This window comes from Coregonus clupeaformis, chromosome 31 (genome assembly GCF_020615455.1).
Source record: "Coregonus clupeaformis isolate EN_2021a chromosome 31, ASM2061545v1, whole genome shotgun sequence".
NCBI lineage: Eukaryota > Metazoa > Chordata > Actinopteri > Salmoniformes > Salmonidae > Coregonus > Coregonus clupeaformis.
The window spans coordinates 39799210-39825456 of record NC_059222.1 but is presented as its reverse complement, the minus strand read 5'-3'; the positions used below and the strand labels follow the sequence as shown (position 1 = coordinate 39825456).

Genomic DNA, 26247 nt, shown 5'->3' with positions numbered 1-26247 from the left:
CAAGCAGCTTGGTGAGAAGGTGACAACAGTTGGTGCGTTTATTTGCAAATGGAAGAAACACAAAAGAACTGTCAATCTCCCTCGGCTTGGGGCTCCATGCAAGATCTCACCTCCTGGAGTTGCAATGATCATGAGAACGGTGAGGAATCAGCCCAGAACTACACGGGAGGATCTTGTCAATGATCTCAAGGCAGCTGGGACCATAGTCACCAAGAAAACAACTGGTAACACACTACGCCGTGAAGGACTGAAATCCTGCAGCGCCCGCAAGGTCCCCCTGGTCAAGAAAGCACATATACAGGCCCGTCTGAAGTTTGCCAATGAATTTCTGAATGATTCAGAGGAGAACTGGGTGAAAGTTTTGTGGTCAGATTAGACCAAAATCGAGCTCTTTGGCATCAACTCAACTCGCCGTGTTTGGAGGAGGAGGAATGCTGCCTATGACCCCAAGAACACCATCCCCACCGTCAAACATGGAGGTTGAAACATTATACTTTGGGGGTGTTTTTCTGCTAAGGGGACAGGACAACTTCACCGCATCAAAGGGACGATGGACGGCATCATGTACCGTCAAATCTTGGGTGAGAACCTTCCCTCAGCCAGGGCATTGAAAATGGGTCATGGATGGGTATTCCAGCATGACAATGACCCAAAACACACGGCCAAGGCAACAAAGGAGTGGCTCAAGAAGAGGCACATTAAGGTCCTGGAGTGGCCTAGCCAGTCTCCAGACCTTAATCCCATAGAAAATCTGTGGAGGGAGCTGAAGTTCGAGTTGCCAAACCTCAGCCTCAAAACCTTAATGACTTGGAGAAGATCTGCAAAGAGGAGTGGGACAAAATCCCTCCTGAGATGTGTGCAAACCTGGTGGCCAACTACAAGAAACGTCTGACCTCTGTGATTGCCAACAAGGGTTTTGCCACCAAGTACTAAGTCATGTTTTGCAAAGGGGTCAAATACTTATTTCCCTCATTAAAATGCAAATAAATTTATAAAATTTTTGACATGCGTTTTTCTGGATTTTTTTATTGTTATTCTGTCTCTCACTGTTCAAATAAACCTACCAATAAAATGATAGACTGATCATGTCTTTGTCAGTGGGCAAACGTACAAAATCAGCAGGGGATCAAATACTTTTTCCCCTCACTGTAGATATTTCAGTGCGGGTTGGGTGAATTGGCATTTGCAGGACAGGAAGATTTTCCTTATCACAGGCAAGGTTTTACTGCAGTGGGCTAAATCAGGGTCACACAGAGCGTTTCTTGGTAGTCTTATACAAATCTACTTTGAAACCAAAGTATACACCTCACACACATGGTTATGGGCTTTAAAAAAGAAGACACCTGTTCCATGTCACATACAGAGTTGAAATGTAGAATATTACACTGCATTTGGAAAGTATTCAGAACTCTTGACTTTCTCCACATTCTGTTATTCAGACCCTTTAGTCAGTACTTTCTTGAAGCACCTTTGGCAGCGATTACAGCCTCGAGTCCTCCTGAGTGGCGCAGTGGTCTAAGGCACTGCATCGCAGTGCTAACTGTGCCACTAGAGATCCTGGTTCGAATCCAGGCTCTGTCGCCGCCGGCCGCGACCGGGAGACTCATGGGCGGCGCACAATTGGCCCAGTGTCGTCCAGGGTAGGGGAGGGAATGGCCGGCAGGGATGTAGCTCAGTTGATAGAGCATGGCGTTTGCAACGCCAGGGTTGTGGGTTTGATTCCCACGGGGGGCCAGTATAACAAAAATATGTATTCACTAACTGTAAGTCGCTCTGGATAAGAGCGTCTGCTAAATGACTAAAATGTAATGTAAATGAGTCTTCTTGGGTATGACGCTACAAGCTCGGCACACCAGTATTTGGGGAGTTTCTCCCATTCTTCTCTGCAGACCCTCTCAAGCTCTGTCAGGTTAGATGGGGAGCGTCGCTCCACAGCTATTTTCAGGTCTTTCCAGAAATGTTAGATTGGATTCAAGTTCGGGCTCTGGCTGGGCCTATCAAGGACATTCACAGACTTGTCCCGAAGCCACTCCTGCGTTGTCTTGGTTGTGTGCTTAGGGTCGTTGTCCTGTTGGAAGGCGAACCTTCACCCCAGTCTGAGGTCCTTAGCGCTCTGGAGCAGGTTTTCATCAAGGATCTCTCTGTACTTTGCTCCATTCATCTTTCCCTCAATCCTGACTAGTCTCCCAGTCCCTGCCGCTGAAAAACATCCCCACAGCATGATGCTGCCACCACCATGCTTCATCATAGGGATGGTGCCAGGTTTCCTCCAGATGTGACGCTTGGCATTCAGGCCAAAGAGTTCAATCTTGGTTTCATCAGACCAGAGAATCTTATTTCTCATGGTCTGAGAGTCCTTTAGGTGCCTTTTGGCAAGTCTCATAGCAAAGAGTCTGAATACTAATGTAAATAAGGCATTTCTGTTTTTTATTTGTAATACATTTTCCAAAAATTTGAAAAACCTGTTTTCGCTTTGTCATTATGGGGTATTGTGTGTAGATAGATGAGGATTAAAAAATATATATATTTTAGAATAAGGCTGTAACTTAACAAAATGTGGAAAAAGGGAAGGGGTACAGAAGACTGAATTGTAACAAAACCATTTGACATGAAACACCAGATTTTCGTTTTTGAATTTTATATAATGTTGAATTTAATGATGAAATTATTAAAGATATTAATAACAGTCCACCCTTGAGGCCACTAGGTCATTTGACTGCTGGAAAGGGCTATATAAGCTTCCTATCTGTATGTTACAGAAGAGAGGAGTCACAAACTAAACTATGAACAAACAAGTCAGTGTACTGACCTCAGCAAGATATCCTTCTCTACTCTTCCATCCACCTCCACCCTTTTCCACCTGCTGCATGACAGTGAGGTGCTTGAAGAAAACCTGTGTAAGAGTGAGTGCTGTGCTTTCTGTTATCAAGGGCCACTCAGAGAAGTACAGGCCAAAGACCTTGCAGCTCGACATACTTGTTACATCTGACTAGAACACAAACAAACTGACATGGTGGGCGGATCAGAGAGGAGGACCCGTGGATCAGGGGAAAAAACACAGGTTACCATGGGATATAGAACACATGTCACTATGGGATACAGAACACAGGTCCCTATGGGATACAGAACACAGGTGACTATGGGATACAGAACACAGGTCACTATGGGATACAGAACACAGGTCACTATGGGATACAGAACTCAGGTCACTATTGGATACAGAACACAAGTTACTATGGGAGATGGAAGACATGTTACTATGGGATACAGAACACAGGTTACCAAGGAAGATGGGAGATTCAGTGAAACACAGATTACCATTAGAGACTGAAAAGAGCCCATGTTTCAGTGAGAGAACACAAAGTTTCAACCTGCTTTGAATGGTCCAATGTGGAGAGAGGATAGACTAGCACTCCCCTGCTTGGAGTCTGAGTGGAACACACAGACAGACGTGTGTTTGGCCTCCCAGATTTGTCATAGTAAAACCCTAGCCCTCGTGCCAGATTGCCAGCCCTCCTCCTCCTCTCCCTGCAGTTGAACAGTGTTGTTCTCTCTCTCTCTCTCTCTCTCTCTCTCTCTCTCTCTCTCTCTCTCTCTCTCTCTCTCTCTCTCTCTCTCTCTCTCTCTCTCTCTCTCTCTCTCTCTCTCTCTCTCTCTCTCTCTCTCTCTCTCTCTCTCTCTCTCTCTCTCTCTCTCTCTCTCTCTCTCTCTCTCTCTCTCTCTCTCTCTCTCTCTCTCTCTCTCTCTCTCTCTCTCTCTCTCTCTCTCTCTCTCTCTCTCTCGCTCTCTCTCTGAGCCTTCGTCACTGACCATGACAGCAACATAAACAAATAAACACATCTGTAGAAGAAGACCCTCTTTCACGGTCCTCTCACCCTGCCCCTACCCCCTGGGGATGGAGTGAGGGTGGAGGGATGGTGAGTGAGAAAGAGAGAGGATGACAGAGTAAGTAAACAGCCCAGTGATCCCTCCATCCTTCCATTTCAATACCTGGGGGTCTGAGCTAAGTCTGAAGCTGTGTTGCAAATGGCGCACTATGCAGTGCACTACTTTTAACCGAGGCCCATAGGGACCAGGTAGGGAATAAGGTGCCCTTTGGGACACATCCTGAGTCTGGGCTGCAGTGGAAAAGAGTGGCAGTCGTATTAGCCTTGTCGAGGTGCAATTTCCTGCTTCTTCAGGAGTGACAGGCCGATGCAGGCTGTGGTTAATTGATGGGGGCTATAAATTAACACGCAGAGCTGTCCATCCAGCCACACACACACACACACACACACACATGAACGTATGCACACAAGCTCACACACTGGCCCATTGTCTGGCCTGCCTGTCGGCCGGTCAGTGCTATGGTGGGATGAGGAGCGGTGGGCCTAAATAAAGTCCCCTGGCGGGACTTGTTAATTATCCCCCAACCTTCTCCATGGCTGAACTACCAGGCCTGTCAGGCCCCCACCCATCCACCCCTTCAGCCCAACCTAGCCAACTCTATCCATGGCTGGGCTACCCCGCCCAACAAGCCCTCACAGTCTCACTGCAAAATTAGACGTTTTTCCCCGTTTCTCCAAACGTCAATGTTGCAAAAACAAAAAAAATTGTATTGAACACGCGATCCTAGGAGCTAGAGCTCGCGGATTACGCCCATCCACCACCCACGTCCACAACACCTTAGCAAAACCCAAGGCTATTTGATGGTAATAGCGCTCCCCATTGCCCCTAGTGGCGACATCCTGTATTTAGAAGTTCTAGGCATATTAGGCACAAAGAAACAACTCTACGGTTAACTTAAGGCATTCATTCCGACTGGGTTAAGTTAAAGGTTAATGTTTGGGATACAGAAACAACTATAGGGTAAACTTCCAATTCCGATTGGTTAACAATTCAGGCATTAATTCCGATTGGTTAAATTAAGGATTAAGGTTTGGGATAGGGTTAATTAACCTTGCTACCTCATTGTTGACGAATGGCGCAGTTGTCTAAGCAGTGTTCTCCCACTCCATAGACCGCAGGCGGCTTCAATCCCAGCTCCCGGTACAGGTTTTTGAATTATTTTTTATTTTCTGCCCGTAGTGGACGGATTTGACACCATCTCCCGAATGTCCTTGTGACCTGCAAAAACGTCAAATTACGACTTGAATCTTGAGTGATCTCTCTGACCCAGCCTGTCAGCCCCCCACCCCACCCAAACCCAGCTAACCCTCTCCATACCTGGTCTGTCAGACCCTGGCACTTGAAGCATAAAGCCCCAGGAGGAAAAACAGAACCGTGTTTACCCCTCTGTTTGTTTACAAGGATCGGTTTGTACCACAGTAAGAGGTGTGTGTGTGTGCCTGCTTGCATGCATGCGTGTGTGTGTGTGTGTGCTCTGTGCGCGCGTGTTTTTATAAAAACACTCCGCTTGCTCCGCTTTCAGCCCCGGAGGACAATAAATCACTTAGATATAATTGGCAGGGCGTTACATGCATCATTGGAAAAGTTAAACCATTAAACGCCAAACTTTGTCAGGGCTTTTCAGTGGGGAGGTGGGGAGGCCCGGTGGCCCAGAGGCCCCTCCTCTGGCCTGGGTTAGGGTTAGGGGACGTGGGGAGGCCCCTCTAGCCTGGGTTAGGGAGACTCTGAAGTGGCCACTGTTTCACCCCAGACAGACGTGTCACTACCATGTAGCGGAGCAGACGCACTCACACACAAACGGAAGGCTTGTGGGATGCTTTCTTTTTTTTCCTGTCCAGGGATGTTGGACAAGGTAAGAACCACCTGTCTAGGTGAGGTGGAGGAGGGATGAATGGAGAGATGGATGGAAGTGGAGGAGTGAGGGAGCTTATCCAAGCCCGGTAACGTGAGAGCGTGGCTGAGTTGCAGACACAAACACAGCCCCTGTCTGGGTCTAGCCCACACCACAGCACCACCACTCATGCTATCCTCCATTCTGTATTGTGTACAACACATGAGGGACAACTCAAGGGAGGAGGGGTGGGGGTCTAGTATACCCCCACTGGTCCATTAGCCGGTCTCTAGGGTTATCTCAAGTACTACAGGCACAGACTACACTAAAGGAATATTGAGTAGAAAATAGAGCTGGAAAGATAAACTGCAATTTACTGACACTGACATTGCCTTCCTCTTAAGTATTTTGCTTTGGCTGTAATTTTGCTTCACAACGTTCCTGTAGATTGTTCTAAAACCATTATTTGGTAAGCAGTAATAGCCTATGCACTACTGTAGATTACAGCAATTATAATTTCTAAAGTGAAAGTTGGAAGAGTTGTATTTGAGTGTTTCAGTGAAAGGTTAGTGAGGGAGGCCTCGCTTCCCCAGATGTTTAGTTAATTTCATTCCAATCTCCTTTGCATTATTGTAGCCTTTTCTGTAGTCTGTCAACTATGTGTCTGTCTATCCCTGCTCTCTCCTCTCCGCACAGGCCATACAAACGCCTCACATCGCGTGGCTGCTGCCTCTCTAACCTGGTGGTCCCTGCACGCACGACCCACGTGGAGTTCCATGTCTCCGGCAGCCTCTGGAACTGCCGTTCTGCGGCCAACAAGGCAGAGTTCATCTCAGCCTATGCTACCCTCCAGTCCCTCGACTTCTTGGCGCTGACGGAAACATGGATTACCACAGAAAATACTGCTACTCCTACTGCTCTCTCCTCGTCAGACCATGTGTTTTCGCATACCCCGAGAGCATCTGGTCAGCGGGGCGGTAGCACAAGAATCCTCATCTCTCCCAAGTGGACATTCTCTCTTTCTCCCCTGACCCATCTGTCTATCTCCTCATTTGAATTCCATGCTGTCACAGTCACTAGCCCATTCAAGCTTAACATCCTTATCATTTATCGCCCTCCAGGTTCCCTTGGAGAGTTCATCAATGAGCTTGACGCCTTGATAAGTTCCTTTCCTGAGGATGGCTCACCCCTCACAGTTCTGGGTGATTTTAACCTCCCTACGTCTACCTTTGACTCATTTCTCTCTGCCTCCTTCTTTCCACTCCTCTCCTCTTTTGACCTCACCCTCTCACCGTCCCCCCCTACTCACAAGGCAGGCAATACGCTTGACCTCATCTTTATTAGATGCTGTTCTTCTACTAATCTCACTGCAACTCCCCTCCAAGTCTCCGACCACTACTTTGTATCCTTTTCTCTCTCGCTCTCCTCCAACACTACTCACTCTGCCCCTACTCAGATGGTAATGCACCGTCGCAACCTTCACTCTCTCTCTCCCGCTACTCTCTCCTCTTCCATCCTATCATCTCTTCCCTCTGCTCAATCCTTCTCCCTCCAATCTCCTGATTCTGCCTCCTCAACCCTCCTCTCCTCCCTTTCTGCATCTTTTGACTCTCTATGTCCCCTATCCCCCCGGCCGGCTCGGTCCTCCACTCCTGCTCCTTGGCTTGACGACTCATTGCGAGCTCACAGAACAGGGCTCCAGGCAGCTGAACGGAAATGGAGGAAAACTAGACTCCCTGCCGACCTGTCATCTTTTCACTCCCTCCTCTCTACATTTTCTTCCTCTGTTTCTGCTGCTAAAGCCACTTTCTACCACTCTAAATTTCAAGCCTCTGCCTCTAACCCTAGGAAGCTCTTTGCCACCTTCTCCTCCCTGCTGAATCCTCCTTCTCCTCCCCCTCCCTCCTCCCTCTCTGTGGATGACTTCGTCAACAATTTTGAAAAGAAGGTTGACGACATCCGATCCTCATTTATTAAGTCAAATGACACCGCTGGTCCTGCTCACACTGCCCTACCCTATGCTTTGACTTCTTTCTCCCCTCTCTCTCCAGATGAAATCTTGCGACTTGTGACGGCCGGCCGCCCAACAACCTGCCTGCTTGACCCTATCCCCTCCTCTCTTCTCCAGACCATTTCCGGAGACCTTCTTCCTTACCTCACTTCTCAAAAAACCTACACTCGATCCCTCCGATGTCAACAACTACAGACCAGTATCCCTTCTTTCTTTTCTCTCCAAAACTCTTGAGCGTGCCATCTTTAGCCAACTCTCTTGCTATCTCTCTCAGAATGACTTTCTTGATCCAAACCAGTCAGGTTTCAAGACTGGTCATTCAACTGAGACTGCTCTTCTCTGTGTCACGGAGGCTCTCCGCACTGCTAAAGCTAACTCTCTCTCCTCTGCTCTCATCCTTCTAGACCTATCTGCTGCCTTTGATACTGTGAACCATCAGATCCTCCTCTCCACCCTCTCTGAGTTGGGCATCTCCGGCGCGGCTCACTCTTGGATTGCGTCCTACCTCACAGGTCGCTCCTACCAGGTGGCGTGGCGAGAATCTGTCTCCGCACCACGTGCTCTCACCACTGGTGTCCCCCAGGGCTTAGTTCTAGGCCCTCTCCTATTCTCTCTATACACCAAGTCACTTGGCTCTGTAATATCCTCACATGGTCTCTCCTATCATTGCTACGCATACGACACACAATTCATCTTCTCCTTTCCCCCTTCTGATAACCAGGTGGCGAATCGCATCTCTGCATGTCTGGCAGACATATCAGTGTGGATGACGGATCACCACCTCAAGCTGAACCTCGACAAGACGGAGCTGCTCTTCCTCCCGGGGAAGGACTGCCCGCTCCATGATCTCGCCATCACGGTTGACAACTCCGTTGTGTCCTCCTCCCAGAGTGCAAAGAACCTTGGCGTGACCCTGGACAACACCCTGTCGTTCTCCGCTAACATCAAAGCGGTGACCCGATCCTGTAGGTTCATGCTCTACAACATTCGCATAGTACGACCCTAACTTACACAGGTCCTAATCCAGGCACTTGTCATCTCCCGTCTGGATCACTGCAACTCGCTGTTGGCTGGGCTCCCTGCCTGTGCCATTAAACCCCTACAACTCATCCAGAACTCTGCAGCCCGTCTGGTGTTCAACCTTCCCAAGTTCTCTCACGTCACCCCGCTCCTCCGCACACTCCACTGGCTTCCAGTTGAAGCCCGCATCTGCTACAAGACCATGGTGCTTGCCCTGTGAGGGGAACAGCACCTCCGTACCTTCAGGCTCTGATCAGTCCCTACACCCAAACGAGGGCATTGCATTCATCTACCTCTGTCCTGCTGGCCCCCCTACCTCTGCGGAAGCACAGTTCCCGCTCCGCCCAGTCAAAACTGTTCGCTGCTCTGACACCCCAATGGTGGAACAAGCTCCCTCACGACGCCAGGACAGCGGAGTCACTCACCACCTTCCGGAGACACTTGAAACCCCACCTCTTTAAGGAATACCTGGGATAGGATAAAATTAATCCTTCTACCCTCCCCCTACACCACCCCCAAAAAAAATTAAAAATGATAATAATAATTATATATATATATATATATATATATATATATATATATACACAGTGGGGAAAAAAGTATTTAGTCAGCCACCAATTGTGCAAGTTCTCCAACTTAAAAAGATGAGAGAGGCCTGTAATTTTCATCATAGGTACACGTCAACTTTGACAGACAAAATGAGAAAAAAAATCCAGAAAATCACATTGTAGGATTTTTTATGAATTTATTTGCAAATTATAGTGGAAAATAAGTATTTGGTCAATAACAAAAGTTTCTCAATACTTTGTTATATACCCTTTGTTGGCAATGACACAGGTCAAACGTTTTCTGTAAGTCTTCACAAGGTTTTCACACACTGTTGCTGGTATTTTGGCCCATTCCTCCATGCAGATCTCCTCTAGAGCAGTGATGTTTTGGGGCTGTCGCTGGGCAACACGGACTTTCAACTCCCTCCAAAGATTTTCTATGGGGTTGAGATCTGGAGACTGGCTAGGCCACTCCAGGACCTTGAAATGCTTCTTACGAAGCCACTCCTTCGTTGCCCGGGCGGTGTGTTTGGGATCATTGTCATGCTGAAAGACCCAGCCACGTTTCATCTTCAATGCCCTTGCTGATGGAAGGAGGTTTTCACTCAAAATCTCACGATACATGGCCCCATTCATTCTTTCCTTTACACGGATCAGTCGTCCTGGTCCCTTTGCAGAAAAACTGCCCCAAAGCATGATGTTTCCACCCCCATGCTTCACAGTAGGTATGGTGTTCTTTGGATGCAACTCAGCATTCTTTGTCCTCCAAACACGACAAGTTGAGTTTTTACCAAAAAGTTATATTTTGGTTTCATCTGACCATATGACATTCTCCCAATCCTCTTCTGGATCATCCAAATGCACTCTAGCAAACTTCAGACGGGCCTGGACATGTACTGGCTTAAGCAGGGGGACACGTCTGGCACTGCAGGATTTGAGTCCCTGGCGGCGTACTGTGTTACTGATGGTAGGCTTTGTTACTTTGATCCCAGCTCTCTGCAGGTCATTCACTAGGTCCCCCCGTGTGGTTCTGGGATTTTTGCTCACCGTTCTTCTGATCATTTTGACCCCACAGGGTGAGATCTTGCGTGGAGCCCCAAATCGAGGGAGATTATCAGTGGTCTTGTATGTCTTCCATTTCCTAATAATTGCTCCCACAGTTGATTTCTTCAAACCAAGCTGCTTACCTATTGCAGATTCAGTCTTCCCAGCCTGGTGCAGGTCTACAATTTTGTTTCTGGTGTCCTTTGACAGCTCTTTGGTCTTGGCCATAGTGGAGTTTGGAGTGTGACTGTTTGAGGTTGTGGACAGGTGTCTTTTATACTGATAACAAGTTCAAACAGGTGCCATTAATACAGGTAACGAGTGGAGGACAGAGGAGCCTCTTAAAGAAGAAGTTACAGGTCTGTGAGAGCCAGAAATCTTGCTTGTTTGTAGGTGACCAAATACTTATTTTCCACCATAATTTGCAAATAAATTCATAAAAAATCCTACAATGTGATTTTCTGGATGTTTTTTCTCAATTTGTCTGTCATAGTTGACGTGTACCTATGATGAAAATTACAGGCCTCTGTCATCTTTTTAAGTGGGAGAACTTGCACAATTGGTGGCTGACTAAATACTTTTTTCCCCCACTGTATATATATATATATATATATATATATATATATATATATATTGTAAAGTGGTTGTCCCACTGGCTATCATAAGGTGAATGCACCAATTTGTAAGTCGCTCTGGATAAGAGCGTCTGCTAAATGATGTAAATGAAAATGAAAATGAATGTTGATTCCTGCTATGAAAGTCTCTGCCTGTCCTTGTTTCTCTGTCAGATGTTGACTCTCACTCCCTCTCCCCACAGAGGAGGGAGAGATGCATTCTGAGAAGCACAAACATGACCTTTGCTCAAAATGGTATTGCGGGAAAAATACAGTTTTCGAAGCAACTACTGTTGTTCTAGTTACAGAGAGGAGAGTCACAGCTTTCTATGAGTATATAATATATTTCTCCCATCTTAATACTGAGTTCATGGCACCACTTTAGAATCGGAGTAGCATGTAGTTAGTATGGTTTTGATGCTGAGCGGAGCGCGTCATTTGCAGTGAACAGGCCTACATCAGGTTTTTGTAGGCCATTAGCCTACTGCTGGTGATAGATTAATCAATTAGCATACATGGCTATCTAGCAACAATATCATATTTACAGTTAGCAGAGTTGTGTTCCCACTTCCTCAGGTAGTGGATAATATAGCATATAGGCCAATATGCACAAAGATGTCGACATATTCTCTGAAGAGCCAAAAAAGAAATAAGATCATTCTGGATCCTATTTTGACAGGTTGCACATCAAAATATCAATCATGCATTCCCTGTACATGTTAGATAAAACAGATTACTTTTTGAATCATAGGCTACCATCTCAGTTGTCTTGGCACTGGAAACTAGAGCTCTGCTGCTAATGTAAAGTAACTGTTCATAAAAAGTTATATTAATCACGTTATGACTTTTTGTCCATATCGCCCAGTTCTAGCACCTCCCCAAAACATGTTTTATCATAATTTTTCGTTGATTTATCATTATCGCAAAAATATTATAATAATCTATATCGCCCAGCTCTAATAGAAAACCATGGATAATAAGGCATAAAGTAGTCTGGCTGATACCAAACTCACAGTCCTCCTGACTTCAGAGTCTGGATAGGCTATTTTGATGTTGTCAGCACGATGCATCAATAGCGAAGGGGGCTGTGCTTTTACTGGCTGGTTCTGTACAGCCACACACAGCCTTCGAGCGCCACCCCCCTTCCATTAAAAGAGGTCTCAACCCCGGAGGAAAACAAAACGTTTGAAAGAACCAATAAAAAATCTCTCCATTTCTGGGTGAATATTATACCAACAAACGTACTCCTGTCCAGACTAGTGGGTCACAGCTCTCCCTCGCTGTGTACCATGTGGGTTGCATCAGCCAGACTAAGCAGAACCAGCTTCAGAGAAGAAAACGCTTAAACAAGGTTCCTGTATCTTTAAGTAACGGTTTCAATGCTGGGTTGCATTACTTAGTGTGTTCTCCCATTGCACCCTCCATAGTGTTAACTTAGTGTACCCTACTTAGTGTGTACACAGTGCACCCTACGTAGTGTATACTCACAGTGAGGGCTCTCCTTGCCGCCGGCCTTCAGCAGTAGCTTGGCTATGGGGGTGTTGTTGGTCATGATGGCGATGTCTAGCGGAGTTAACCCTTGGCTGTTGGGCGTGTTGAGGTCCAGCTCCTCAGCTGTGTACTGGTAGAGAAGGATCTGGACGGCATCTAGATCCTGCTGCTCCACCGCCTCGAACAGACACTCACTACCCTGCATGTTCTGGACGGACACACACACACACACACAGGGGTCAGAATACAAACATCATCATCATAGTCATCATCAACAGCACTCACCCACAGCTCCAGAAAGTCATAGGCTCTGAGAGCTATACCGATAGACAAATTAAAGCTTTAACGAAACCAAGGCAGACAAAGCAACAAAGTGGAGTGGTGTACAAGTTGCTGGGTGATAATTGGACCATAGAGAGGAGAGCTGGTCCTCTGTAGCTCAGTTGGTAGAGCATGGCACTTGCAATGCCAGAATAGTGGGTTCGATTCCCAGGACCACCCATACGTAAAAAACATTTATGCACGCATGACTAAGTCGCTTTGGATAAAAGCGTCTGCCAGATGGCATATATGATTATTAGATGGCGACAGTACTGTCTATCTGTCACAGTGAGAGAACATGATCCAACACTCAGAATAACAAGCCTCCGCTCTGATCGAGTGGCACAATCAATCTCATTTCACTCATTTCACATTCAATTATCATTGTAGCATGTCTTCGGTCGGTGGAACGGAACGTGTGTGTGGGTTAACATCCAATCGGATCAATTGGAGTGTGATTAAGCTAACGCTAGGTTATCGTTCCGCGTGATTGAAATACATACGCCTTGAGGACTAATGACAAGCGTGCTTGTGTGCGCGTGTATAATGAAAAGCCTGTTAGAACATTCTGTCCAAAAGCAGTGGCATTTAGAAACCAACTACAAAACAACCAGTGGAGAGAGAGAGAGAGAGAGAGAGAGAGAGAGAGAGAGAGAGCGTGAGAGAAGAGAGGTGAAGAGAAGGAGGAAGCACTGCAGTGAAAGTGGAGAAGCGTTAACATTAAAGATGGAATCCGCATTAGGGGAAACAGCGCCACTGTTCGCCCCCAGCGCCACTGTTCGCCCCCCAGCGCCACTGTTCGCCCCCAGCGCCACTGTTCGCCCCAGCGTCTTTGTCATTGTTTTGTGTTTGTTGATGAAACGGAGCGTCGGGCAGCGTGGTAAAAACACATGCTACTGTTCTATCTGGCGTGTGATGATGTCAGAGGGACAAACAAAACTTGTTTTGTTTGTAGTAACTTCTTTGTTGTTGTAATATCCAAAAACGGACGTGGCAGTTTCATCGGCTACGGAATCTAGCTTTAATAATGAGTAAACAACAAGCTGTATGTGAGATGATGTAACCAGGTGGAACATGTCATCAGACTGAGACACATCAGCTCCAGTGTGAGAACACACTGCAACCTCTCTGACAGACACACACTAACACACACACAGAGGGCCGTAGCTACGCACAGTATGAGGACACTGAGGTCCGGACCTCAGTCAAAACAAATTGGGGGACTCAGCCGGGGTCTCAATTTACTGTGAGGTCCCAGTCAAAACAAATTGGGGGACTCAGTCGGGGTCTCAACTTACTGTGAGGTCCCAGTCAAAACAAATTGGGGGACTCAGTCGGGGTCTCAACTTACTGTGAGGTCCCAGTCAAAACAAATTGGGGGACTCAGCCGGGGTCTCAACTTACTGTGAGGTCCCAGTCAAAACAAATTGGGGGACTCAGCCGGGTCTCAACTTACTGTGAGGTCCCAGTCAAAACAAATTGGGGGGACTCAGCCGGGTCTCAACTTACTGTGAGGTCCCAGTCAAAACAAATTGGGGGACTCAGCCGGGGTCTCAATTTACTGTGCGGTCCCAGTCAAAACAAATTGGGGGACTCAGCCGGGGTCTCAACTTACTGTGAGGTCCCAGTCAAAACAAATTGGGGGACTCAGCCTGGGTCTCAACTTACTGTGAGGTCCCAGTCAAAACAAATTGGGGGACTCAGCCGGGGTCTCAACTTACTGTGAGGTGCCAGTCAAAACAAATTGGGGGACTCAGCCGGGGTCTCAATTTACTGTGAGGTCCCAGTCAAAACAAATTGGGGGACTCAGCCGGGGTCTCAACTTACTGTGAGGTCCCAGTCAAAACAAATTGTGGGACTCAGCCAGGGTCTCAACTTACTGTGAGGTCCCAGTCAAAACAAATTGGGGGGACTCAGCCCGGGGTCTCAATTTACTGTGAGGTCCCAGTCAAAACAAATTGGGGGACTCAGCCGGGTCTCAACTTACTGTGAGGTCCCAGTCAAAACAAATTGGGGGACTCAGCCGGGGTCTCAATTTACTGTGAGGTCCCAGTCAAAACAAATTGGGGGACTCAGCCGGGGTCTCAACTTACTGTGAGGTCCCCAGTCAAAACAAATTGGGGGACTCAGCCGGGGTCTCAACTTACTGTGAGGTCCCAGTCAAAACAAATTGGGGGACTCAGCCGGGGTCTCAACTTACTGTCGAGAGATAAAACTGTTGAGACTTTGAACAGTAGAATACACAAGGTGCAATTCCAAAACTTGTTTATACGTCAGCAATTTTCCCCTTTTTATGTCACTCACTGACAGTCACTCAATTAGCCCATGTCAGTTAACATTTTCTTAGATTGGTAAATGAGTCTAGTTAGTCAAGCCAGCTATCTAAACTTGTAGTCATCATGGCCGAATTACCGACCGTGCATGCAGTGCACGTGCCGAGGGGCCTTGACATCCAGGGGGCCCCCATTGTTTTTGTTAGTCAATCTCACTCATATTAACATGGCATAAATCATGGCAAAATGTGTAGAATTGCAGGAAATTAGCTGTAAAACTGCAACAACAACAAAAGAGTTCTGTAAAGCAAACGTATTTGTTTAGCTTTTGTTAATAAAATATGTTTTTCTGCTAACAGATCTCTCTGTATGTATTAAACTATAGTTTTATATCACAGTGCTGAGTTAATGTGAGTTACTGTGTAGTGGCTAATTGTATAGCTAATAGGCTATGTGTTTGTAGATGGACTGAGGTGAACGAAGCTACAGCAACCAATGTGATAAAGGCTGGGGTCATTTTTACTTGTTTCTGCTGTTCTCCAAATAGCATTTTAGAGTTTTTAAATTGTATAGAAATGCAGTAAATGAGCTTCAAGTCTTGAGTGTGAAAACAAACACACACGCAAACATGGCACGCACGCATGGACACACACACAATCCTAACTCACCGAGCCCTTGTGATGACCGTGGCGTTCTCCGCGGCCAAAGAAGTAGGCGTCCTCGAAGGAGGAGTGGCCTCCTTTCAGCTTCTCTGATAGGTTCCTGTAGAGGCGCTTGGCGGCGCTGGGGGAGGCGGGGCCTCCCGAGCACTTCCTGGTTTGGGACAGCTGCAGGTTCTGCATCTGTTGAGTCATGCTGACAGAATAGAAGTTCCTAAAGGAGGGGAGGGAGGGAGGGGAAAAAGTCATTTGAATGTCCAAGACCAATTTCTGTTGAGGATAGTAATCGTCTACATTTCTACCCAATTATACAATAGAACGGCCGACAATGAAGACAGTACAAACTGATGAGTTTGAAAATGGATGAGTTTCATGTTCTGCACTTGGAATAGAAGGTTCTGACGGAATAGAAGTTCCTAAAGGAGGGAGGAAAACATAGCAGAAAACCTACCAAGGTACTCTTCATATCTGGTGCAAGTTAAAAATATCTTTATTATTTTTGCACACGGATGAACTTCAGTTTCCTTCTTTGGACTGTGAAGGAAAACATCATTTAAATGTTCATAATCAATTTCCTTTGAGAACAGTTATGGTCCACATTTCTACCCAGTTATACATGTGATTAATACGGAGACAGCACAGCATGAATGAGTAACAGATCCATGACAGTGGAAGAGTCTTACTGACAGATGTATTAGTGAGGGTTCATTTCTGAGTCTCTCTCTGAATAATACGCTATGGCTAACATGGCTGATTTGGGAACAGCTGCTAATTCCAGGAATATATTGACAGAGCAATGGCTTAACAATCCTTAATGATCCTTCCATCATATTTCCAAGAAACACACCAAATAACCATTACTCAGCCCTTCTGGCCAGCTAGATAGCCCTGTCATAAATGTTTGCTTCGCTCACTTCTGCTCGGTAGGAAAAATGACTGTTGACCCACGGGCTCCGTCAAATTCATCTCCCCATCGGCTGCACAGATTTAATATGTCACTCAGGGAAATGACAAGAGAGACAGGAGAGACAGAGGTACACAGTGGGACAAGAAAACGTTTTTGGTGATCACAGTGATATAATAACACAGAAATGGGTTTTCTAGAATCATCAAAACACAATCGTGTCTAGAAAGCTTTTAGTTTAATATTGGATGCTGAAGAAACACATTTGTTAACACTTTACGTAAGGTGTCATAACGTAGGAATAACATAAGTCTGCATGATAATTTACAGGATGCAACTTGTCATCACAACAAATACCAACAACTACAGTTCACGGCTGGTGATACATTCTTCTTGTCTGTATTCTGTCTCTAAATGTTGTCTATTGTTAGCAGCACCATGACAACAAGTAACATTCTGACTGTGTAAATGCACTTGGCGAATAAAGGTGATTCTGAACATTTGTCCTGATTTTGATTCATTTGATTCAGTAGCGATTATGTGGTTGCCAAGTTCATCCATGCTGTGCAAAAGCGAAGTGGAGAGCTCAGTTATGTGGAGCGCTCTTCAGAAACCATTCATGAAAAGGGAACATTCTAGTGTTCATCTATTTATTATCTCTTCACTGTCACAGAAGCCAGGCTAGGGAGTCATGACAACCAGCAACATTATTATATTTTACATAGCCACAGAGGGATGTGATGCTTGAATACAAACATGCTTCAAGTTTTCCAATAGAAAGCTGCATTTACACAGGCAGCCCAATTCTGATCTTTTGCCGCTAATTGGTATTTTGACAAATCAGATCAGATCTTTTGCCAATAATTCAACAAAATATCAGATTTGGGCTGCTTGTGTAAACCCAGCCAAAGGAATAGAAAGACTAAACAGTTTATTCTAAAGACGGTATATTTTAGCCCTTTATTTTACAGGAGGAGGTCGCAGTTCCGGAGCGACCCACTAGGTGTCATCCTCCGACAACCTTAGGCACCTCCTCACTCACAGTCTGGACTAATCATCATCCCATTGGTGTCACCTGGGTCTATCTGTTCACCTGTGTATTTATGACCTCACTTCCCTTGCTTAGTTTTCTGTAATAGTTTCTCTATGTCCAGCAGTACTACTCAGTGTATGATCGGAGACCTATGTACAGGTACTTAAAGAAGTGTTCTCCCTGTTTCGTTATTCGTTTCAGTCTTAGGTTATATTTCGTATTTTGGCTGTCAGACGGTTTTTGGAGACTTATTTGCTCCGCCTTTCTTTTATTGTGTCTGTTATTTTGTATTCTGGCTTCGGGACCACCAGTAAAGATCCTTGTTTCACCGTCTCTGCCTACTGTATATCCTGCACCGCACCTGGGTCACACCACACCCCACCCCTTACACCTTTATGCTTCAAGAGTAGGTTTTAAGGTTTGATCAATGCTTAGTTATTTTTGAGGTCGGTTCGGTTTCGGTTCGATTCTAAAAAAAATGATCATGGTTTTCGATTTTGGTTTTGATTATTTGGGTTGAATGCTGTAACAACACAGAATAAAACAATTAATAAAAGTCCCATTATGGTAGTGACTGCCCATTACTGCTTATCACTTATTAACCATCATTTATTCACATTACTTTAATAAAATATTTCAGGTGTTGTGTATATTAAATTTGTTCTATTTGACTATTATTTCATTCCAAGTCATCATCTCATCTCTATAGAGCTGCTGCCTATGCTGTCTGATAAAACTATTTTAGTAGTTCTTCAAAGTAAACTGAACAAAAATATAATCGCAACATGCTACAATTTCAACGATTTTACTGAATTACAGTTGATATAAGGAAATCAATTGAAATAAATTCATTAGGCCCTAATCTATGGATTTCACATGACTGGCCAGGGGTGCAGCCATGGGTAGGCCTGGGAGGGCATAGTCCCACCCACTTGGGAGCCAGGTCCACCCACTGGGGAGCCAGGCCCAGCCAATCAGAATGAGTTTTTTTCCCCCCACAAAATGGCTTTATTAAAAACAGAAATACTCCTCAGTTTCATCAGCTGTCCGGGTGGTTGGTCTCCGATGGTCCCTCAGGTTAAGAAGCCGGATGTGGAGGGGCTGGCATGGTTACACGTGGTCTGCGGTTGTGAGGCCGGTTGGACGTACTGCCATATTCTCTTAAATGACGTTGGAGGGGGATTATGGTAGGGAAATTAACGTTCAATTCTCTGGTAACAGCTCTGGTGGACATTCCTATAGTCAGCATTCCAATTGCACACTCCCTCAAAACTTCAGACATCTGTGGCATTGTGTTGTGACAAAACTGCACATTTTAGAGTGGCCTTTTATTGTCCCCAGCATAAGGTGCACCTGTGTAATGATCAATGCTGCTTCTTGATATGCTGCACTTATCAGGTGGATGGATTATCTTGGCAAAGGAGAAATGCTCACTAACAGGGATGTTAAAAAATTTGTGCACAAAATGTGAGAGAAATTATCTTTTTTTGTGAATGGAAAATTTCTGGGATCTTTTATTTCAGCTCATGAAACATGGAACCAACACTTTACATGTTGTGTTTATATTTTTGTTCAGCGTATGTAGAATATTGGCCTGTTGGAAACGACTACTCCCTACTACATGGCACAGTTCAGGATGGATCTGATTTATCTCTAGAGAAACTGCAATGTGCGCACTGAGCTCACAGAAAGAAACTGGAACGAAATTGGAATTCAAATAATTGAACCGACTTTGGTCAATTGTTTAAAAAATGAAAAATAACCGAAATGTTGGTTAATCGCTCAGCACTATATATTGAATAAAGCGAGACTGATTATTTGACTGATTGATTGATTAATTGGCTGACAACTGGTTTAAGTGAGCAAGTGAGGGTCCTTATTGGCATGGCGTTCCTGAATATCCTGAAATATCATCAAATATTACACCAGGGATCCAAAGGGACTGGAATGGAACCATTAGTGGCACTGCAGGGGAAAGTGTGTGTGTGTGTGTGTGTGTGTGAGTGTGTGTGAGTGTGTTTTAGTGTGTTCACTAAGAGTCGAGTTAACTAAAATATCCACAATGAGCACTCTTGCACACTCACTCACAACCGACTACAGAATAGACACATCTGTCCTTTCAGGAGTGTGAATTGAAAGGTTGCGTCATCACTCCATTTATCTATTGAGAGGACACTGGAACAGGGAATCAGTGATGTACAACACACTGAGTAGTCCATCACATCTACATCTACCTCTACTGTACCTCTACATCTACCTCTACCTCTACCTCTACCTCTACCTCTACCTCTACCTCTACCTCTACCTCTACTGTACCTCTACCTCTACCTCTACCTCTACCTCTACCTCTACCTCTACTGTACCTCTACATCTACCTCTACCTCTACTGTACCTCTACATCTACCTCTACCTCTACTGTACCTCTACATCTACATCTACCTCTACTGTACCTCTACCTCTACTGTACCTCTACCTCTACCTCTACCTCTACCTCTACCTCTACTGTACCTCTACATCTACCTCTACCTCTACTGTACCTCTACATCTACCTCTACCTCTACCTCTACCTCTACTGTACCTCTACATCTACCTCTACCTCTACTCTACCTCTACATCTACCTCTACCTCTACCTCTACCTCTACCTCTACTGTACCTCTACTGTACCTCTACATCTACCTCTACCTCTACCTCTACTGTACCTCTACTGTACCTCTACATCTACCTCTACCTCTACCTCTACTGTACCTCTACTGTACCTCTACCTCTACCTCTACTGTACCTCTACATCTACCTCTACTGTACCTCTACCTCTACCTCTACCTCTACCTCTACCCCTCTACCTCTACCCTCACTGCACCTCTACCTCTACCTCTACCTCCCACCTCCCACCTCTACTGTACCTCTACCTCTACCTCTACCTCTACCTCTACCTCTACATCTACCTCTACTGTACCTCTACCTCTACCTCTACCTCTACCTCTACCTCTACATCTACCTCTACTGTACCTCTACCTCTACCTCTACCTCTACCTCTACCTCTACCTCTACTGTACCTCTACCTCTACCTCTACTGTACCTCTATATCTACCTCTACCTCTACCTCTACTGTACCTCTACCTCTACCTCTACTGTACCTCTATATCTACCTCTACCTCTACCTCTACTGTACCTCTACATCTACCTCTACCTCTACCTCTACTGTACCTATATATCTACCTCTACCTCTACCTCTACCTCTACATCTACGTCTACTGTACCTCTACCTCTACCTCTACTGTACCTCTACCTCTACTGTACCTCTACCTCTACTGTACCTCTACATCTACCTCTACCTCTACCTCTACCTCTACTGTACCTCTACCTCTACCTCTACTGTACCTCTATATCTACCTCTACCTCTACCTCTACTGTACCTCTATATCTACCTCTACCTCTACCTCTACTGTACCTCTACATCTACCTCTACCTCTACCTCTACTGTACCTCTATATCTACATCTACTGTACCTCTACCTCTACCTCTACTGTACCTCTACCTCTACCTCTACTGTACCTCTACCTCTACTGTACCTCTATATCTACCTCTACCTCTACCTCTACCTCTACATCTACCTCTACTGTACCTCTACCTCTACTGTACCTCTATATCTACCTCTACCTCTACCTCTACCTCTACCTCTACGTCTACTGTACCTCTACCTCTACCTCTACCTCTACTGTACCTCTACCTCTACCTCTACTGTACCTCTACCTCTACCTCTACGTCTACTGTACCTCTACCTCTACCTCTACCTCTACTGTACCTCTACCTCTACCTCTACCGTACCTCTACCTCTACCTCTACCGTACCTCTACATCTACCTCTACTGTACCTCTACCTCTACGTCTACTGTACCTCTACCTCTACATCTACCTCTACCTCTACTGTACCTCTACCTCTACCTCTACCTCTACCTCTACCTCTACTGTACCTCTACCTCTACCGTACCTCTACTGTACCTCTACCTCTACCTCTACTGTACCTCTACCTCTACTGTACCTCTACCTCTACTGTACCTCTACCTCTACTGTACCTCTACCTCTACGTCTACTGTACCTCTACCTCTACCTCTACCTCTACTGTACCTCTACCTCTACTGTACCTCTAAATCTACCTCTACTGTACCTCTACCTCTACTGTACCTCTACCTCTACGTCTACTGTACCTCTACCTCTACCTCTACTGTACCTCTACTGTACCTCTACCTCTACCTCTACCTCTACTGTACCTCTACCTCTACTGTACCTCTACCTCTACTGTACCTCTACCTCTACTGTACCTCTACCTCTACTGTACCTCTACCTCTACCTCTACTCTACCTCTACCTCTACCTCTACTGTACCTCTACCTCTACCTCTACCTCTACTGTACCTCTACTGTACCTCTACCTCTACCTCTACTGTACCTCTACTGTACCTCTACCTCTACCTCTACTGTACCTCTACCTCTACCTCTACTGTACCTCTACTGTACCTCTACCTCTACCTCTACCTCTACTGTACCTCTACCTCTACTGTACCTCTAAATCTACCTCTACTGTACCTCTACCTCTACCTCTACTCTACCTCTACCTCTACCTCTACCTCTACCTCTACCTCTACCTCTACTGTACCTCTACCTCTACGTCTACTGTACCTCTACCTCTACCTCTACTGTACCTCTACCTCTACCTCTACCTCTACCTCTACTGTACCTCTAAATCTACCTCTACTGTACCTCTACCTCTACTGTACCTCTACCTCTACCTCTACTGTACCTCTACTGTACCTCTACCTCTACCTCTACTGTACCTCTACCTCTACTGTACCTCTAAATCTACCTCTACTGTACCTCTACCTCTACCTCTACCTCTACTGTACCTCTACCTCTACCTCTACTGTACCTCTACTGTACCTCTACCTCTACCTCTACTGTACCTCTACCTCTACCTCTACTGTACCTCTACTGTACCTCTACCTCTACCTCTACCTCTACTGTACCTCTACTGTACCTCTACCTCTACCTCTACCTCTACCTCTACTGTACCTCTACTGTACCTCTACCTCTACCTCTACTGTACCTCTACCTCTACCTCTACCTCTACTGTACCTCTACCTTTACTGTACCTCTATATCTACCTCTATGTCTACTGTACCTGTACCTCTACCTCTACATCTACTGTACCCCTACCTCTACCTCTATGTCTACTGTACCTCTACCTCTACCTCTACTGTACCTCTACCTCTACTGTACCTCTACCTCTACCTCTACTGTACCTCTACCTCTACTGTACCTCTACCTCTACCTCTACTGTACCTCTACCTCTACCTCTACCTCTACTGTACCTCTACCTCTACCTCTACTGTACCTCTACCTCTACCTCTACCTCTACTGTACCTCTACCTCTACTGTACCTCTACCTCTACCTCTACTGTACCTCTACCTCTACCTCTACCTCTACCTCTACCTCTACTGTACCTCTACCTCTACCTCTACTGTACCTCTACCTCTACCTCTACCTCTACCGCTACCTCTACCTCTACCTCTACTGTACCTCTACTGTACCTCTACCTCTACCTCTACCTCTACCTCTACTGTACCTCTACCTCTACCTCTACCTCTACCTCTACTGTACCTCTACCTCTACCTCTACTGTACCTCTACCTCTACCTCTACTGTACCTCTACCTCTACCTCTACCTCTACCTCTACTGTACCTCTACCTCTACCTCTACTGTACCTCTACTTCTACCTTTACCTAATGGGCCCCAAATAGCAGCAGGCTGGTACAATGGCCTCTCCCTCTTCACAACTATGGACATGAGCTGATACAATTGGTTGAAGGGAAAGAAAAAGAGAGAGTGGATGAGAAAAGAGCTAGAGAGAGAGAGAGAGAAAGAAACAAAGAGAATGAGAGACCGAGGGAGAGCTAGAGCAGTAGAGTAACTACAAAGCAGCAGATAGAAAGAGAGAGAGTGGTACAAAGAGTCTAAAGACTGAATTGAAAAATGGCACCCTATTCCCTATGTAGTGCACTACTTTTGACCAGGTCCCATAGGTGGTGTCCGAAAACTGTCTTACTTACTAAAACTTTATAAACTTTTTATGTGTTCTAGCTAATCATACTACATACTATTTAAAATGTACTGTTTAGTAAAAATGTATGCAGTATGCAAGAAATATCAACATACTAATGCGCAATTGTGTTGTTTCCCGCCATTCGTTCATTTTGGTACAGCCCGTCCCCTATTCTGATTATCAGCTGTTGTCAAACACATGTGGGTCTGAAAAGACGATTGTCTTCCTCAACAGTGTGCAGAGAATTCTACTAGATGAGAAGCTGAAATGAGTATGGCATCCTGGCATTTAAAGTATACTCAATTTTGGAAATGTAAAATACTATAAAACGTTATTTTTTCGCATACCCAATCAGCCTACTATTTACAATGCAAGTACGGGTATTGGGACACGGCCAGAGAGTGCTAGACGTGGTGAGGTACTGTGTGTCCTGAGGGGGTGTGTTAGTGCCTTAACACGTTGTGTTCAGCTGTTCTGCTCCGACATCATTATTTAATCACTCCCACAAAGAAAAAAACACGAAGCTAATTCCGCCTCAAATAAAACATCTGAGCAGAACATCACTAACTAAAGTGCCTATGAAACTAGATGGTGTAGTGACAGACAGACGAGTACAGTCTACTGGATCACATACACATACAGAGGATAAAGAGAGAGAGAGAGAAGGGAGAGAGAGAGAGAGAGAGAGAGAGCGAGAGAGAGAGAGAGAGAGAGAGAGAGAGAGAGAGAGAGAGAGAGAGAGAGAGAGAGAAGGGAGAGAGACAGAAGGGAGAGAGACAGAAGGGAGAGAGGGACGGAGACAGAAGGGAGAGAGACATAGAGAGAGAGACAGAGAAGGGAGAGAGAGAGACAGAGAGAGAGAGAGACAGAAGGGAGAGAGACGGAGAGAGAGAGAGAGAGAGAGAGAGAGAGACATAGATTTAAGGGAGAGCGAGAGAGAGGGAATATAAGGACAACTCCAGCTTCAATCAATACTGTTTGTGCGAAATCAAAAAAGTAACAGTATATCCCTTATAACAGACAGAAATGCTGCAGCAGCAGTCATACAGTACCTTACATACATTACCTGCCTACCAGCCAGTGTTTATCTAGCCTGCATCTCTCACCCACCAAGTTCAACACATAAATTATCAATAGGCAGAACAGCAGACGCATACTGACCCCACACCCACACATACGCATACTGATACAGTGTATCATATGTGTGTGTGTGTGTGTTTGTGTGTGCATGTGTGTGTGTGCACATCTGCATATGTGTGTGTGCATGCGCCTATGCATCTTTGCGTGTGTGTGGTGATCTGTGCATGTGTGTGTGTCTGTACATCTGTGCGTTAGTGTATGTGTGTGTTCACATGGATGTGTGTGTGTGTTCACATGGATGTGTGTGTGTATGGTGGCTCCTTCCTTACCTGCCCAGGCTGTGAGTGGTGCGTGGTGAGCCCGTGTAGAACAGTGGTCTGAAGTCCTTTATCAGAGCATCCCCCGGTCTCTGGTTCAACCTCTGAGCCAGGCGAGATATCTTACTCTCCGATCTGACATAGGAGAGGGGGAAAGGAGAGGAAGAGAGGAGAGAAGAGGAGAGGGATTTGAGGGAGAGAGAGGTCAGTCCTGAATGGTATCCTTGAGAGGAGATGTTAAGATGAGAAACAAAAGGTAAATCCAGGTTTAATCTCTCACTGTCTCTCTATCACACAGAAAAAGAGAGGAGTGTACAGTTGGTCTTTCTCTCTGAGCTCTAAAGAGTGGCAGGTGTCACTCAGGTAAGCGCAGATCGGAAGCTCTCTCCTAGCTGTCTCAGTCACACTGAGTCCCTCTCTGGAGCACATCCAGAGTTCTAAATCAATGTTAGTCCATCCCGTTCTGGAACTTCCAAGAAAGCCTGCGGAGCAGGGCAGATTATCACACCTCAGAAGCTTTAATCCTGGGTAGCTCCCTGGCCAGTGTAGCCCCTCTCTAGAGCTCTATGTCCACATTCTGTCAAGCAAAGTAAACCCAGTTCCAGAACTTTATTCTCCAAGGGTCTCGCTCAGGACAAGTGTATTTCCAGAGTAGTGCATTGTCCTAGGTCAGTTTCAGAGCAGCGTAGCCCGTTACTGGTTCCTACTCTGGAGCTTCTCTCTGTATTCCTCTCTGGGCTGATAGTACTGAGCACCTGTTCAACACAGCTCTGTGTAAGCAAGCACATCCCGCTTCAGCTGCACACACAAACCCGCGCACACACACAGAAATGAGCGCACTAAAGGGAGCAGGGGAGTGAGAGAAAGCCTACAAGGGAAAGTGAGAGAGAGAGAGAGAGAGAGAGAGAGAGAGAGAGAGAGAGAGAGAGAGAGAGAGAGAAGGCATATAAAGGATGATGTGAGAGGGGGGTTGGGGAGGTGAATGCAGAGCGCAGTGAGAGTGGGCGACTAGAGATGAGCGGAGGGATGCTGGGCACACACACACACACACACACACACACACACACACACACACACACACACTGTCGGCAGCCGTTACACACACTGTACTGAGCAC

The 26247-nt window shown here is 45.9% G+C and overlaps 1 protein-coding gene across 1 annotated transcript in view; it reads right to left on the bottom strand.

The window, feature by feature from the left end:
• Nucleotides 1-25459, bottom strand: part of LOC121547870 (ankyrin repeat and fibronectin type-III domain-containing protein 1-like) — a 116051-nt gene extending 90592 nt beyond the window's left edge. The window contains 3 exon segments of the mRNA XM_045209729.1: nucleotides 12445-12655; nucleotides 15695-15914; nucleotides 25143-25459. Coding sequence (XP_045065664.1) covers nucleotides 12445-12655; nucleotides 15695-15895 — 412 coding nt within the window. The 5' untranslated portion in view covers nucleotides 15896-15914; nucleotides 25143-25459.
• Nucleotides 25460-26247: the final 788 nt, after the last annotated feature.